Below are 18792 nucleotides of genomic sequence, written 5' to 3' on the forward strand. Positions count from 1 at the left end.
GAGCAATTAGTGTCTTGTTTAAAAACTCTGGAACAACCCATGTGCTGAATATATTTCTTACCTCCTTGCACACCGATTCACAAATGTCATGCCAAAAGAGCTGGAAGAATTCAGTATGTAATCCATCCACTCCTAGGGCCTTAAAGGGCTTTAGAGCCCACAATCTAGCCTTTATCTCTCCATATGTGACCTCTTTATTAAGATTTCCCTTGTCTTCTTCAAATAAGAAGGCACAAGAAAATTGTGCCACTTCCGAGGTCCTGAAGGAATGCGAGAGATCTGTTGAGAATAGTTTAAGGAAGTTGTTATGGATAAGGATTTTAATCTCTTCCTCATCAAATGCTCATTCTCCCATAGAAGACACAATCTACGGTGGTTATAAGACACAGAAATATATATATATATATATATATATATAGGCTATGTCACACCCTGAGGGGCAGCTCTATAGCCAGCCTAGGGGTTCAAATAAATCCCTTGACCTGGCCCAAAAAACAAAAGATTATATATAAAAATTTTAATTTTTTTTGACTCCCTAAAATAAAATTTTGAACACTTGACCCTAAATTTTGTTTAAAATTAATTAAAATAAACTTGAAATATGATCAGCTTAGTGCTATTTACACAATATTTTCACAATAATTTTACAATAAAGGTTATGTAACAAGTTGTAATTGAATTTTTATTTAAAACTAGAACTGACATCACTTATGATTATAATAAATTATTATTAATTTTCAAAAATTATGATTATTTATTTAATTATATTTATTTATGCATTCAATGGTTGTTCTTACCAATCTTTAAACTATTAATAACTTTTTTAGACTATTATACAATATAGTTGCATTGTATTCTATTTAGAATACTATGTCTATTTAGAATACTATGTTAGAATATTGTATTAAAAAAAAAAGAATATTGTATATAATATGACAATTTTAAATAAAAAATTAATCATTTTATTTTTTACTCCCCCACAACAAGATCCTACCTCAAGACACTATTGACCCTTCTAAAAGAAAATCCTAGAGCCACCACTGCACACCCCTTGCATTCCCAAGTGTGTAATGTGTAGGAAAAATGAAAATGAAACCCAAAAGACTATCACTAAATTGCTTTGTGACCCCTCCGACTAATGTAACTAACCTATATAGAGGCAAGTCACACCCCCTACATTCCCAAGTGTAGCATAGTAGCACTGTTTGTTTACTACCAATAGCATTGCTTCCCATAAGAACCGGTTCACATCAAGTTAGGCTAATTTGGGCCATTTATATGACTAATTTTGTCAAGATTTGCATCATTGACATTGGTAAGACTAAGGGCCCATTTGGGCCAAATCTACGCTACTCTACTCCTTCTCCCTCCTCCTCAATTCAAATGGACCTTAAGTTTAGTTCTAACTTTTCACAATTATCTACACAATCATGCGCATTTACTATCTCTTTCTCGATTTGATTTGTTTGATAAAAAAAAAAAAAAAAAATCATCTCTCTCTCTCTCTCTCTCTCTCTCTATATATATATATATATATATACACATATATATTAAAAGAGAAAGTTTAGAGAAAGTTCAATTGGATTCTAAATTGAAGGCCTAATTTTCCGCCATGTGTCCATTGCACTTCTAAATTTTTGTGTCAAAATTAATAATGTATTAACAAACACAGAAGTTAGGAAGATCACAATAATAACACTCATCATTTACCTAGGCAAGAAAACCTCTCCTGCACACTTCTATATTTACTCAATAGAGTCTTAAGCTTCTTAAAAAAAAGAAAAAAAGTCTTAAGCTCTCCTCTTTCTTTAAACATTTCCTCACCCGTCTTGATTCTAAATCACACACATAATGAGAAACTATTACTTATTTTAGAAATTCATGGCTTAAAAAATGTGTAAATTGTAATTCTTACAATTTTGCTGAAACTGAGAAATTATTGTTGAAAGTACTGTAAATAAAAGTAAAAGTTAGTTGAAATAGTCTAGTGTGGCCCATAAGTAGTGCCAAAAAGTGCAATAAGACTTATGAATAGTAGCGAAAATAAGCTGAATAGTAAAATAATTTTAATTTTTCATCCAAACCCAAAAGCATACCAAGTTTAATTTTAACTCATATGTGTGTGTGTGTGTGTGTGTAATTGTGGTTGTTTTTAAATATACCTATATCTATGCACGGGGTTACACACTAGTATAGATAATGCAAGTCCTTTAAGACAAGTCTTATGTTTGCTTATAGGGTGGCTCAATTTATTCTTTTTTTTTTTTTTTTTTGGGGCTATGAAAGTGGCTCAATTTATTCAATAATTCAAAAAGAAAAAAAAAATTTGATAAATCAATGGATAATGGTTCAGAAAGAGAGAGAGAGATCAATGCAATGTTGTAATTTTGCTCATTGTGTACTTTTAACCCAAATTGGCTACAATTGCCTGCCTCTAGCAAGATACTTCATAAATTAAAGACACTAGTCGCTAATTCATGCAATGCAATAGATAGTTAATATTTGTTAAATATCTTTACTATGTTCAATGCTACAATTTGTAAAAAAATAAATTAAAATTACTATTTATAATACGAAACAAAGATATACATATTTTGAAAAAATAATCATATTGTGTCTTTTTCATAAGATGAAATAAAGACATACTACTTATGTTTCAACCATGTTTAGACTTTTATGAAATATGGAACAACAAAATAACAACTAACAAAAGATGTTATTGAAAAAAAAAAACTTAATGACAAAAGAAAATTTTCTAAAGTTCTACTGAGAATTCTATGAGGAAAAAAAAAAAGCAAATAGAGTGACATTCAATGAGAAAGTATTCATCCAACAAAACTCAGATGTCAAATATGAAAAAAAAAATCTAAATACTTTGGTGGCATCCATTAGGACCACTACCTCTTACTTTCTTTTAGCATTTACTCTCTGTAAAAACTCTAGAATCAAACATGGTATCTAAAAGTGTTGTGTGTGGTCGCTTTGTTATATTGCGAGTACAATATAAACATATAAAGGTCCTTAAAAAAATCATTAATGTGGTTTTGACTTTAAAGTATTTCAAGCTTTTTTATTAAAATGAAAAGTATTTCAAGAGAGTATATATATATATATATATATATATATAAATTTAGAGGGATCATCTGACGTAAAAATTACATTCAATGAGAAAGTATTCATCCAACAAAACTCAGATGTCAAATATGAAAAAAAAAAATCTAAATACTTTGGTGGCATCCATTAGGACCACTACCTCTTACTTTCTTTTAGCATTTACTCTCTGTAAAAACTGTAGAATCAAACATGGTATCTAAAAGTGTTGTGTGTGGTCGCTTTGTTATATTGCGAGTACAATATAAACATATAAAGGTCCTTAAAAAAATCATTAATGTGGTTTTGACTTTAAAGTATTTCAAGCTTTTTTATTAAAATGAAAAGTATTTCAAGAGAGTATATATATATACATATATATAAATTTAGAGGGATCATCTGACGTAGATGTAGGTTCTATACGGGTTGTTATTGTGTAATCCTGGACTATAATCCCTTCCTTTCACAGAGGAGTGGGTTCTGCCCACAGAGCCCACTCCTATGTGAGAAGGAGGGTATATAGTCTAGGACTACACAATAATTTTTCGGTTCCACACTTCCATACACGTCTAAAGAATACAAATAGGACGCATGCCCCCATAATTGACAAATTACAAAAGTGCCACCATATATATATATATATATATATAAAAGGATAGGAAAAGGGTTTTTCTCTGCCTAAAATTGAGCATTAGCATATGGTATCTTCAAACTATTCTATTTTACCATCTCAAAAGCTACTTTATCTATTATGCCATATCATTTTACAATACACCTAACATCCCAACTTTTATTTATTATATAACACATTAAAATAATATATCTATACAATAAAAAAAATAATATAACCCAAAACCACATATATTCTCTCCCATCTCTCTCCTCTCTCCAATTTTTGTCTCTCTTCCACTGCAACCACTTGCTACCACCACCTCTACCATGAACAAACCCAAAAAAGCTACCGACACTTAAGCGAATCACCCCAGCCTCATTGCCCACCACCCACCACTACCAAAACAAAACCCACAAATGACCAACAAAACCTAGCAAAATCAAACCTACACCAATCCAACAATATCACCAAAATCGAAAACAAACAAATCTCACAAATGAACAACAAAACCCAGCAAAATCGGACCCACACCAATCCAACAATATAACTAAAATTGGCACCAAACAAAACCCACAAATGACTAACAAAACCTAGCAAAAGAAGGACCCACACCAATCCAGCAACATCAACGAAATTGGAACCTAATCAGAACCACCCAAATCAGAACCAAAATCAGACCCACCCCACCACGCCTCCATCACAGGACCCACCAAACCGCGCCCCTAGAGAAATGCAACAACCTCGCCATGCCACCAGATTGCTTATCTAGAAACCTGGAAACCTCCACCTTAACTGCCACCTTGATCTAGAAACCAAAAACCTCCATGTCATTGCCAGACCCACGTTGGACCCATGACCCCTGCTAGATAAACACCACCATCGAGAGAGAGAGAGAGAGAGAGAGAGAGAGAGAGAGAGAGAGAGAGAGAGAGAGAGAGAGAGAGAGAGAGAGAGAGGTAGACATTTAAAAGTGGGGGATAAAAAATAATAAATTGGTTTAGAACGTTGCTACAGTACCATCACAAATTTAGAAAGGTACTATAGCATAATTGCAAGTAGAAGGCCAGGTAATGGGCCTTTTTGATGCTTGGATGCTAAATAATACCAACATATACCATTTGCATCATTGGATACTGATGCTACCCTATTCCTAAACCCTGCAAACACTATTTGTTCTTTGTTACATTAACTATATTTCATAGTAAAACTAGATCATTTTGGAAAAAGAGCTAGGAGGAAAAGAACCCAGTATTGTTATTCATTTTAATGTGTCTACTAACATGTTTTTAGCGCGTTTCAATTAGTCTCTATTACAATTTGAGCATCAAGTTATTAACCCTTTAAATCTAATACTTATTGACGTTGTTTCTATATAATCTGTTTTAGAATTTTCTTTTCTTATTGTTGGTGATGTTGTTTCTGGTGCATTATGTTTAGAAGAATATTTTGAACTAGAAATGGCATTACCTCTCAAACGTGGACGAAATTTTACTACTCCTGCCCAAGTATCTCAAGATGCAAACCACACGGACTTAGAAGTTATATTGAGCAAGGAAAACAGTGGAATAACCGAACCTCAAATTAGGTATGAAACCAAATTGCCCAATACAATTATAAAAACAAATCCATTAATTTACTCAAACTGCAAAACAAGATAAAAGAAGTGACTGACATCCGAAACAAGAGAAGTAAGCTTGTATGGGGGTGGGATTTGAAGCCTCGAAGAAAGTCACAGGAGGAGAGTGGCATAGAGATGGGAAGCTAGATGTTTTATTTGTATCCGCCTTGAAAATCTTGTGCTTAAGGAGTATCCGAAAGGTAGGAGTAGCTACTGTTGAAGATATATAGCACAGTCCATTACAAGGTTGGGTGTGTGCAGAGGCAACAATATTGGTTTGAATCAGATTCATCAAATTCTGGGGGCATTGGTTGAGAAAATGACTAATGATGGGCAGGGTGTTCCAATTGGGAAGATATGTTATAGGACTCGTGATGAGAAGTTGGCAAAGACTAATGTAATGGTATCAATTCCGTGCGGTGTTTGTCCTCGGTGCTCAGATTAGCTATTTTACACCAGATGACATCATCTATTTTCAAAGGTGGCTAGTTTTCTAGACGAAAGTTTTGTACTAATATAATATAATAGAAATGATTATATCATGCATAAGATATATGAATTCGCCTTTTTAGAGTGTATATTGAATTCTTGAGAAAATAAAATGTTGCATATATCTAATGCATGAGGCACGTTCTCATATAATATAGTTATACAACTTCTACTCTCAAAAGTTATAATTTGGTGTTTAGAGTTTGTTGCCTATTTTATTTAGTTATGTACCATTAGTTTGGTTATATGATGTGTTCTTCTTTTGCCTATGCTAGTATACTGAGTTCTAGATATTCTTTTCTAATTGCAAGTCGTGGGTTTAGGAATCAACCTCTCAAAAAAACAAAATAAAAATTGAGGTAAGACTGCTTATTACCTCTCATAAACCCTACAAAAGGAGAAAGTATACCATGTTTCGGTAATATCAACTCAGCATCTGTTTTGGTAATTCTTACTCAATAAATAAATGACACTTGTTCAAAAAACTACATCAGACTACTCCAATAAATTAATCACAATCTTCTATACTATCGGGATGATAAATTAATCATTTATTGGAGTAGTCTAATGTGGTTTTTTGAAAGAGGTGTCACTTGTTTATTGGGTAAAAAAATACCAAAACAGATGCTGAGTTGGTATTACTGAAACATAGTATACTTTCTCCTACAAAAGTGAGAGTTTTATGTATTAAGTTTGACCTATTTTATATATTTTGTTTTGGGAATGAACAAGTAATGTACGGGCATAGCTAAGAGTGCTTTTTTGTAATTATAAATACTTTGATAATTACAATGAGGAAGGGGATTTGAATCATAGTTTGGTATTGGAAATGAACCATGTTTCTCCTCATAGAAGAGAGCAAGTCATTAAACTACAAGACTCTTGGTAATATTTTATTTTATTTTATTTGCGTATTAGTTGTAACTTTATAATTGGTCCAGTTCAAGCTTAGTCCTAGAGTACCCTTCATCGTCTAGCCTGGAGAATGTCTAACCTTTTGGTGAAATTCATTTCTCTTGTTTATACACTTTTTTTTTTTTTTCTTGATAAGCGTTGGATTACCAATTTTCTTATGAAGCATGTCAAAGGACATTAAGGATTACCTTATTTCTTGCACTGATGCACCATTTCAAAAATTATTAAGAAAATGAAAATTCTTCTTTTATATGTAGGGTACAATGAAAATTTTCATGTATATTTTGTAAATGTGTACAACATTTGCCATTTTTTATGTCTGTAATGAAAATTTACATTGTAAACATACAAAATGTGGCAAATATTGTACACATTTGCAAAATGTGTACAATATTTACAACTTTTTGTGTCTGTATAATGTAATTTTTATATTGCAAATACAATGTAAACTTATAAAGGCACTTAAGAAAAATCATTAATGTGGTTTTAACTTTAAAGTATTTCGAGCTTTTTTATTAAAATGAAAAAGTATTTCAAGAGAGAGAGTGTGTTTGTGTGTGTGTGTACTATATGTGGTGGTTCATCCCAAAAGTGTGAGGGCTTTGGGCTGAAGGCCTCAATTTACTTGTATTCTAAGTTGGGTTTATCACACAGTGGGAGGACCAAGAAACGGTGTTACAGGTTTCTGATGGAGTTAAAGAGAGGTTTGAACCCTTAACTCTCTTAATCCTGGCTCAGTCGAGATGATGACTGTGTAGCCGACCCATTTTTCTAGAATTCGTATAGGATTTCTTAATCCCTAAATGTCACTTTCCTCACCACTCTTGTGGTTCTCTCTCCCGATTTTTCCAACCCTTATCTCATACCCTTCTTCCCCCTTTTATAGACTTCCTTTAGTGGGTTCGCTATCATGAGGGGTGGCCTTCCCCAAGCAGGTGGGTCCCCTTCTACTTTATATTCCTGACCAAATGGGACCCACTGCATACTCCTGAGATGACATCCTTGGAACTTGCACCAGATGCCGAGACACGCTTAGCAAGCGAATTGCCCCAAGGAATTATCTTTTGTCCACAGCTATGCTCAATAACATTCCCCAACGTTTGGTTTTGGGGTTATGCTTGGTAATGTTCAGTTTAATGTCAAGATGGCCGGTCAGTCTTAGGGAGCAGGCCATAGTCTTGGGCTAGGCATTCGTTCATGATTCGTACACTATATAATAAAAGTTGGGCTTAGAAGCAGTGGTTATGCCAAGTGGTTTCCACAAATTGCAGAATTTTTTTTAGATTTGAAAAAAATAGATATATATATATATATATATATACATATTGTTCTTATCTTCTTTTCCTATAATTTCTAAGTTGATAAAAATCTTAATTTGATTACAATTCAAATTCTTCATCTAATTATTTTCTTATTATAGTTTATAAGTTGATAAATAATATCAATTTGATTGCAATCCAAAATCTTTGACTAATCCTTTTTTTTTTTTTTAATTATATAACTACACATAAAAAAAAAAGTAGATTTTTTTTTAAAGATTAAAAAAAAAGTAGATTTTTTTTTTAAAGATTAAAAAAAAAGTAGATTTTTTTTTTTAAGATTAAAAAAAAAGTACATATAAATTTGTTTTGTTCTTATCTTCTTCTCCTATAATTTCTAAGTTGATGAAAATCTTAATTTGATTACAATCTAAATTCTTCATCTAATCCTTTTTTTATTATAATTTATAAGTTGATAAATAATATCAATTTGATTACAATCCAAAATTTTCAACTAATCCTTATTTTTTTTTTAATTTAAATTCACAAATTAGACAAATATTAGACTTTTTTCATGTCAACTTTTTCAATTTGGAGTGTGTGTGTGTGTGTATATATATATATCAAATAATTCATAATGAATAACTACCATACAATTCTTTTTCTTTATTCTTCTCTTATTCTACCTACAATCTTGTAGGTATGTATTTGTTTACTCTAATTTTTTTTTCCATTAAATTGAATAGGTTTTGTTTATTTTTTTTAAAACCTAATTTGCTTAAGTTTTATCTAATTTATATGATTATGGTTTGAGAATGAATCATTAAATATGCCTAGACATGATTTTTTAAAAGTTTTTGTATTTTATGGTATGCGTTCCAATGATGATATGTTGCTTTCATCGTATCAATTTTAAAAAGAAATAACATAGGTTTTCTTTTTACAAAATAGTTGATAACAACGTACAAATAAAAAAACGGAAAAAAAAAAAAAAAATTCCACCTTCTTAAAAGGAACTACAATGTGCAACCATGAAATTTCAGTGGTGCAATGATTTTCAGAATGTATTTATACAAGAACCAACAAAGAGATTAATAGAGAAAACGTAAATACTGAATAGCGTTCCAAAAGCCATTAAAGCATAATTGGTATGTTATAAAATAATAAATTTTTATTAAGGTGTTATTATTTTATATTTGATAGTTATTGTGCCAATACAATTTACTGATTTTGTTATTGTAATAATTATTTATTTCATAATTAGGTGAATATATAATAATTTTGAGGGAGTGAGTTTCAGTTAGTTTAACTTATGAGTTATGATGGCCTGAAGGAGATGGCTTTTTAGACATAAACTGTAGCTAAGCAGCTCCTGTCTCTTGTTGTTTGCTTGTTACCCTTCCTCATGTTATATTCATGGTGACTTTGAGCTCAAGAGATTGGGAGTTGGAGAACATGATTGCATCTGCTTGCAGTTTGTTAAGTTTTTCTTTCGGTTCACTTCTTTGAGATCTAGTGGGATGACGACCATGAGTCCAACGAAGACATCCCTGAACGAGCAAATTAATACCCACTGACAGGACTGACGAACTCATTCGCCAAGACGACCTCAACAATACAGACGAGGGCATACTTGGACGAACAAAACCATTGCCCACGTCACTGACAAGGGTAAAGCCATCCATTCAATACAGCCAATTAATACATAGGGCAGTTACAGATCCAGCTGTGTGAGCCGTTGGAGCACATTGAAGCCACATTATGAGGCACGAAACATTACTAAGAAGAGCATTAAAACCACCTTAATTGCCCTAACGGCTAGGAGTTGTAACCGCATATATAAAGCCTCCACATTGCCAAGTGCAAGGTACACGCAAACACATAGACCCTAAGAGATCTCTTTTGGGTTTTTTGCACTGTAGAATAGATTGTCCCTTCTTGCGAAGGTGCTGTTAGGTTCCTTGGAGTTCCTCGTGCACTCCAAGGCTAGTTGGGTTTTGTCGAGGGGTTTAGGAAACAGTTGTGAGAGAGGTGAGTTTGATAACAAAGTCCATGGAGGATTTGGCACAATCTTGGAAGCGCCTTTCTCTATTAGAAAAGGAAGGACCGGGTTGCTGTCTTACGAATGAAGAGAGTATCAAACAATTCTCCATTGCAGCAAGATTCACGACGAAGAGAGCTATCAATATTGACTCAATAGCAAGGACGTTCACTCTCTTGTGGCGTGCAACGAAAGGTTTCAAGATTCAAAAGATTGGAGACCATGAAATTCTTTTTTCTTTCGACACTAAGGAGGAGGTCGACAGAATCCTCGGTAGTGAACCATGGAGCTTTGACAAGCATTTGGTGGCCATGCAACGTTATGATCATGATTCACCATTGGAGGATATCAAATTTGAGAGAACCAACTTCTGGGTGCAAGTCCATGGATTACCATTGAGGTATATGACTATTGCAGCAGCGGAAAAAATATGTGGAGTGGTGGGGGAGGTTATCACCCAATCGGAGCAGAAACTTTACGACGAAGGCAACTTTATCCGGGTAAAAGTTGCAGTGGATATAAACCAGCCACTATGTCGAGGTCGTCTTGTTTCCTTGAATGATGAAAAGCAAGTATGGATTTCTTTTAAGTCTGAGAGATTACCCAATCTCTGCTATTGGTTTGGTCGCCTCACACACGACGATTGGGACTGTGAGCTTTGGATTGAAAGTGAAGGGACCCTGAAGAGTGAACAACGAGAATTCGGACCTAGTTTGCGAGCACAGCCATTTGTGGCATCAAAAAGACACACAATCTCTGTGCCAGGCTACTATTCGAGTATGAAGAAAGCCAATCATGGAAAAGATGGCAGTCGGAAGGAGAAAAACAGACCAGCGCCGCCCCACCAATCTGATCATCCACCATGCCGGAAAAGGAGCCAACGGCGGAGAACTGTTACAACCTGAGAATTAATTCTCAATCAAGGCGCAACGTTCACACTGACGCAATCCCACCTTTCCTGCATGCATATAATTTTGTGATTAATGACTTGCCAGGAGAGCTCAATGTGATTGAGAAGTTAACTACTATTGAAACAGTTCAATTGGTGGACAAGTGAGTGAATGAGGTGCCAGGAAAGGAAAAAAATAATGTGGTGCAATCAAAGATGCGTGAAGGAATTAATTGTGGGGATCCAATTGAAGGAAAACAATTAAACAATAGTTGTGAGCCTGCTAGGGTTCCGAACCATGCAAAACGTGTTCTCCCTTCTTGGACACGCAGATGTAGGCCGATCACCCAAAGTCAGGTTAATTCAAATGAAAAAATTACAGGGAAGAAGAGAGAGCATGTGATTTCAGATGATCATGTAGAATTGTTTTCAAAGCGCCTTCAGATTTCTCAGAATGGTGAAGCAGAATCCAGTATATTGGCGGAGGCTGATATTCAGCCCCGCCAGGAGCAATGAGTTGCTTAGCTTGGAACTGTCGTGGGCTTGGGAACCTACGTACAGGGAGAGAGCTTGTGGAATTCACTCGGGCAAAAGATCCCTCTGTAGTGTTTGTGGCTGAGACACTTACAGATGATGCAAGGCTGGAGATTATACAAAGAAGCATTGAACACGATCACCGATGGGTGGTTCCAAGGGAGGGTAGAGGTGGTGGTTTGGCTTTGTTTTGAAAGTCTTCAATTAATTTGTCAGTAGTGGGATCATGCAAGTACTATATTGATGCTATCATAGATAGGGGTACAGAGAATGAATGGCGTCTAACCGGATTCTATGGTGAGCCTGAAACAGCAAGGAGGTCGGAAGCGTGGGAAAAACTTAGGTATCTCAATGCTCAATTTGATATACCTTGGCTATGCTTTGGGGATTTTAATGAGATAATTAGACAAGATGAAAAGGTGGGAGGAGCTCTAAGATCCCATAATCAAATGCAATTGTTCAGAGAAGTCTTAGACGAGTGCGGATTCATGGATTTGGGCTATGTTGGCTCTAAATTCACATGGGCTAGACACTTTGCCAATGGCAACTCAATCTGGGAAAAATTAGATCGGGGTTTGGCAACCAAAAATTGGTTCTTAAAATTTCCTGGTACGAGGGTTCATAATTTAAGGTGTGATTCTTCGGATCACAACCCTCTCCTCATTGTGTTTTCGGGACTTGGACCCTCCTAAACGGAAGAAAGTGTTTCGATTTGAAGAAATGTGGTTGTCGAATCCTGGTTGTTCGGAGATTGTTGAAGCTGTGTGGAGTAGGTGTGAAACCGAGCCTATGGGAGGGATTGTAAGTAGAGTTGAGAAATGTGGGAGGGATTTAAGTTGGTGGGATAAGAATGTGTTTGGGAATGTGAGAAGGGAGCTGGAAAAACGGAAAAAACTTATACCAAAGGCCGAGGAGGAGGCTATTCTAAGGGGAGACAATACAAGGGTTAGAGAATTAAAAAAAAGAAATTGAAGAGTGGCGTGATAAGGAGGCTACAATGTGGGCATAGAGGTCAAGGATTTTATGGGCAAGGCAAGGGGATAAAAATTCGAGGTACTTTCACAGTTGTGCTACGAAAAGATACCGGAAAAATGTGATAGAAGGTTTGAGAGATGAAGCAGGTTCATGGAAATCTAACCCGAAAGACATTATAGCAGTACTTGTAAGTTATTACCAATCACTTTTCACTTCTACGGGTCATATGGATTCTTCACAGGTGTGGGAGTGTGTACCTAGGGTGATTACTGATGAGATGAATGCCCTATTAAGCAAAAAATTTGAAGTACATGAAGTAGAAGTGGCCTTACAACAAATGGCTCCTCTTAAAGCCCCTGGTCCGAACGGAATGCCACCTTTATTTTACCAACACTTTTGGGGAATAGTCAGACATGATGTTTCCTCCTCCATCCTCATATGGCTAAACTCAAGTACTTTGCCCCAATCTCTTAACCATACTTTTATCACACTTATCCCCAAAATTAAATCCCCTGAATTTGCCCACCATTTTTGCCCTATTAGTTTATGTAACGTGTTGTATAAAATCTTTTCAAAAGTTTTAGCCAACCGTTTAAAAAAAGTCTTACCTTCTATCATCACTGAACACCAATTTGCCTTTACAAAAGATAGACTTATCTCTGACAACATAATGGTGGCATTTGAGACTTTACATTGTTTGCAAAGATATAAATCTAGCTCACATGGTTATATGGCAGTTAAACTCGACATGAGTAAGGCATATGATAGGGTGGAATGGACTTTTTTGGAAGGTTTTATGAGGAGAATGGGTTTCAATGAAGGATGGATAAACCTGATTATGTTGTGTGTGAAAACGGTTACTTATTCAGTGTTGGTGAATGGAGAACCTTGTGGAATGATTCATCCTACAAGGGGAATTAGGCAAGGCGACCCTATTTCCCCTTTTCTCTTTCTGCTTTGCACTGAGGGGTTGAATGGTTTGATAAAAAAAGCAGAAGGGAATGGAGATATCTATGGTTTTTCCCTTTGTAGGAGAGGCCCAAAACTAACACATTTGCTTTTTGCAGATGATAGTCTCCTTTTTTGCAGGGCAACAATGGAGGAGTGTGGCAAAGTATTGGATATTTTGAATACCTATGAAGTTGCTTCCGGTCAAAAAGTAAATAGGAGTAAGACAACACTCTTCTTCAACAAAGCGACTGATGGTGCTCTAAAGGACCAAGTTAAAGAAGCGTGGGGTGTACCTGAAATTATGCAATATGAGAAATATTTGGGCCTACCATCTTTGGTAGGGAAAAAAAAAAAGAGAGCTTTAATTACATTAAGGAGCGGGTATGGTGAAAAATTCAAGGATGGGAAGGGAAGTTACTTTCACAAGCTGGAAGGGAGGTATTGATAAAATCTGTCATCCAAGCTATTCCTACATACACCATGGGATGCTTCAAAATCCCTATGGGCCTATGTAATGAGATTGAAACCATGATTAAAAAATTCTGGTGGGGTCAAAGAGGAGACCGGAGGAAGATCCATTGGGTTAAGTGGGATGATTTGACCAAGGCCAAAGGAGTGGGTGGAATGGGTTTTAGGGATTTGGCAAAATTCAATGACTCATCACTAGCAAAGCAAGCGTGGCGGCTTTTACACAATCACAATTCCCTATTCTACAAAGTGTTCAAGGCTCGGATTTTTCCAAATACAACTATTATGGAGGCCATGGACTCAAGATTGGGTTCTTATGCTTGGAGGAGCATACTTATAGGGAGAGATGTTATTAAAAGGGGGGCTAGGTGGAGAGTCGGTGATGGAAAAAAAATTAGTATTTGGCAAGATCATTGGCTGCCAAGGAAACACCCTCCACAAGCATTGTCCTTTCCATTGACAGAATTTGAGAACTCTAAAGTGGACACCCTTATCAACCCAAGCAGTAGGCAGTGGAATGAAGAGATGTTATATGGGCTGTTTAACACGGAGGAAGCAGAGCTGATCAAGACAATCCCTTTAAGCAGTGAAGCTTCAGAAGACATCCTGTTCTGGCCTCACTCAAGCAATGGTCAATATAGCTGCAAATCTGGTTACAGGTTTTTAGAAATGGAAGATGAGTGGCCTAATGAACCACAGGAGGTTACAAATGATGAGAAGCAGCTGTGGAATGGAATTTGGTCAATGCGTGTTCCTCCCAAGGTGAAAACACTGCTTTGGCGAGCTTGCCGAGAAGCCATTCCGATGATGAGTGCTCTGTTCCGCCACACCATCTTAAGAGATTCATCGTGTGTCAGATGCCACGCCAATTCAGAAGATTCGAAGCATGCTTTGTGGTCTTGCCCAGATTTAGATTCGGTGTGGTCAGATATGGAGCTGTGGAGTTTCCGGTTTTCAGTTCAGTTCATGACTTTCAAGGAGCTGTTATCGTGGCTAATTAAAAACAACCATCAGCCAGAGCTTTTTGCAGTCACGGTTTGGACAATCTGGAACCAACGAAATCGAGTTCGCCTCAACCAACCAGCGGACTCAATTCATCAGATTCCCAATATTGCAAAGTCCTGGCTAGCTGATTATCATGTGAGGTAATTGGCTACTGCTTCTCCAGTGCAGCGGTTTCACCGTTCCAGACCTCTTTGGCGGCCACCACCATCTGAGCTATTCAAGATTAACTTTGATGGTGCCATTTTTCCACGTGATAAAAAATCTGGTATTGGAGTTGTAATACGAGATCACCAAGGTTCTGTGATTGCTTCATGTTCAAAACCGGTACACCAGTTATTGTGTAGCAATGATATTGAAGCAAAAGCAGCGAGCTGGGCTCTCTCTTTTGCTTTGGATGTGGGAGTGAAACGGGCTGTGTTGGAGGGTGATTCATTGACAGTTATTAAAGGGCTAATGGAGGAAGAAAGTTTGCTCACACCAATGGGTTTGCTCATTGAAGATGCTAAATAGTTATCTCAGCATTTTGAAGAATTACTTTACTCTCATGCAAAGAGGGATTGTAATGTTTTAGCTCATAATTTGGCTAGACATGCCGTTGGCATTCCAGATTTGTTAGTTTGGATGGAGGATGTTCCTTCACATTTTTATGATGTACTACAAGCCGATTTATTAGGCTTAGCTGAATAAAAAGCAATTTTCGTTGTTCCTCAAAAAAAAAAAAAAAAAAAAAACTTATAAGGTCTCTGATGATTGTATAAGAGATCTAGAGTTTAATGCTGTCTACATTAAAAATTAATTGGTATCTTAACTTGATGATAAAAAATTATCATAAGAACGAACGCATAGATTAAAACTCTCTTGAGAAAAAATTTACACTTCGCTTCCACCGCGTCACAAAAACAAAGCACGAGACTGCGAATATTCATTCCCTCTCAAGCGATGACAGGACAGGTGCACGTCTAAAGAATATTATAAATAGGGCGCATGCCCTCATATATTATTGGCATATTGTCGAAGCTTCACCATATATATATATATATATATAATTATTGTGAAAGGAAAGGAAAGGAAAAGGGTTTTTCTCTGCCTCTGCTCGCTTGCCTCTGTGGTTTTGAAACATTAAAGACAGCAATTCTAAGGTAAAACTAAAATCCCCTGTTCCTAACCCTGATTTGCAAACACTACTTGTTCTTGTTCTTTGTTCTTTGTTCTTTGTTACAATAATTATATTTCATAGTAAAACTTGATCATTTTGGAAAAAAGAGCTAGGAAGAAAAGAACCCCTTAATGTTATTCATTTTAATCTGTCTATTTTCATGTTCTTATCGCGTCTCAATTAGTCTCAAATACAATTTGAGCATCATGAAAAACGGTGTTTTGAAACTCTGTGTTTAGGTTTTTAAAAACACTCTTTTTAAGTTCCCAAAATGCCTAACCAAACTCACTAACCTTTTAAATCTAATGCTTATTTAACATTGCAACTACAAAATAAAACATCAGAATCAAGTATTGTCCAATAACACTTATTGAGGTTCTATATAATCTGTTTTAGATTTTTCTTTTCTTATTGTTGATGATGTTGTTTCTGGTACATTATGTTTAGAAGAACATTTTGATCAACAAATGGCATTACCTCTCAAACGTGGACGAAATTCTATGACTCCTGCACAAGTATCTCAAGATGCAAACCACACTGTCTTAGAAGTGATATTGAGCAGGGAAAACAATGGAATAACCAAACCTCAAATTAGGTATGAAACCAAATTGGCCGATACAATTATAGCAAAATCCATTAATTTACTCAAACTGCAAAACAAGATAAAAGAAGTGACGACATCCGAAACAAGAGAACTAAGCTTTTTATGGGGGCTGGATTTGAAGCCTCAAAGGAAGTGACCGGAGGAGAGTGGTATACGGATGGGAAGCTAGATGTTGAATTCGTATCACCTTGAAAATCTTGTGCTTAAAAGTATGCAAAAAGTGGGAGTAGCTACTGTTGAAGATATAGCAGAGTCCATTGAAAGGTTGGGTGTGTTCAAAGGCAACAATATTGATTTGAATCAGATTCATCAGGTTTTGGGGTCATTGGAGTTGGAGGGTGAGGTTGAGAAAATGAGTGATGATGGGCAGGGACGTGTCTCGTCTGTGCCAATTGGGAAGATATGTTATAGGACTCGAGCCAAGAAGTTGAAAAGACTAATGCAATGGCATCAATTCCTTGCGGCATTTGTCCTCAGATTAGCCTTTGTACACCGGATGGTGTCATCTCTCCAATCACATGTGTCTATTATAAAAGGTGGCTAGATTTCTAGCCGAAAGTTTTGGAGTAATATAACAGAGTCTGAACTCTCATCAAGTTATGATTTGTTTTAAAATTTGTTGCATAGTTTTTAGTTCCTTGCTTTCATGGACTATATGACGTGTGCTTCTTTCACCTATGCTGAGGTCTAGAGGTTTTAATGAGGTAATTGATGCAAGAATCTAATACAAGTGAAAATTCTGTGTTCAACTTGCAGACTCTGGTTGCTCATGTCTTTGGCAAAATTCAATCTTATTGTCTATCAACTTTATGTCATAGAAGGTAATGTGTGGATTCTCAGGCATATTCTTATCTACACATCTTGTTATATAAAAAAGGCAATGAACTTTATCAAATGATACATTACTTCAGAGGACCAGACGAGCATGATGTAAAATAAATGCCATCCTTCTTATATTTGTTTGATATGTGTGCAGTATTATAAGGCCCTTGATGACAAGCTTTTTTCTTTTGTGCATTAGTAAACTGTAACTTTATAAACTTATCCCTTCATGAAGAAAATGAGTACCGTATTCCCTTTATTGTCTAGCCTTGAGAATGTATAACCTTTGGATTAGTCCATCAGTAATATTATCAGCAATATATTAAGTTTAGTAGACTCTTCAAGTAGTTTTTCCTTCCATTGGGTTAAAAGAGATTGTAATCAGGCTACCCATGAAGCAGCTAGAATGGCTCTCAAGTCCCTTTCTTTTTGTTTTGATATTCACTGTCTGCCAGATGTGTTAGCATTGGTGTGTAAGGCAGACCGTAGTTCTGTTTAGTTTTTTCATCAATAAAGATTGAAGTTTATCAAACAACAACAACAACACAAAAACCTTTTGGTGGTTTTTGTTTTCTTTTGTTTTGTAAGTACCTTTTGGTGGAATTCAATATATCTGTTTTATACATGCTTTTGGTTGGACAACATCTCCAATATTGAACTCTGATTTATACATTTTTACCTACTAGTTTATCTCTTTATTATAAACAACATTTTAAAACTTCACTTATTTTTCAGTATAGTTTGTACTTTTGTTAATTTTCAGCAAATAGGCAAATCTTTTTTAACAAAAAGTTAAATCAAATGCATATTTAATCTTCTTATAATTTGAGATTAATTTGTAATGTTGATTTCAATATATTGATAAGTCTGATGAAGGTAAACATTACAAATGGTTAAGAACATTCTAAAATTTATTTATCAACAAAAAAGGCCAGGCCACCTTACCAAAAGTTATTGTAATACTTGTCAAAACTTCGAGCATTCGTATCAGCTCGTGCAAAAATTCATAACTATTTTACCATAAGAATTTACTTTTTTTTTTATTTATTTATAAAATCACTTTTCAAAATACTTCACATTAGTTATCTCTATTTTACAATACATTTCATTAAAAAAAAAATTGAATATTTTTAATTGTTTCTCTTTCTTTACACACAACAACCAAAATTCACCATCTTCCTTTATTCTCTGGATATATAAAAAAAGGAATTAAAAAAATGAATAGTATCTGTATAAATTTATAGATTACTGTAACAACTATATGTTGTAAGCAGCTTTGCATGACCTAATGTGAGTAAACTTTGGGCTTGGTTAGCTGAAAATGTGTTTTTTTTTTTTTTTTCTAAGTGTTCATTTGCTATTA

At 35.3% G+C, this 18792-nt stretch overlaps 2 protein-coding genes across 2 annotated transcripts; both read left to right on the forward strand.

Moving 5' to 3' along the window:
• Positions 1–10036: 10036 nt before the first annotated feature.
• Positions 10037–10930, forward strand: LOC136063200 (uncharacterized). Its single transcript, XM_065763222.1, has one exon. The coding sequence runs from the start codon at positions 10037–10039 to the stop codon at positions 10928–10930; it is 894 nt and encodes a 297-aa protein (XP_065619294.1).
• A 4900-nt stretch (positions 10931–15830) lies between these two features.
• On the forward strand, positions 15831–17565 carry LOC112033976 (uncharacterized). The gene is given in 4 exon segments (XM_024066759.2): positions 15831–15986; positions 16451–16792; positions 16794–17052; positions 17055–17565. Coding segments are annotated over 3 exon segments (447 nt in total). The 5' UTR covers positions 15831–15986; positions 16451–16709; the 3' UTR covers positions 17160–17565.
• Positions 17566–18792: the final 1227 nt, after the last annotated feature.

Source organism: Quercus suber, unplaced genomic scaffold (genome assembly GCF_002906115.3).
Source record: "Quercus suber isolate HL8 unplaced genomic scaffold, Cork oak 2.0 scaffold_498, whole genome shotgun sequence".
Taxonomy (NCBI): domain Eukaryota; kingdom Viridiplantae; phylum Streptophyta; class Magnoliopsida; order Fagales; family Fagaceae; genus Quercus; species Quercus suber.

Coding starts and splice junctions, on each gene's coding strand:
- LOC136063200 (XM_065763222.1), top strand. CDS start 10,037: ATGGAGGATTTGGCACAATCTTGGAAGCGCCTTTCTCTATTAGAAAAG.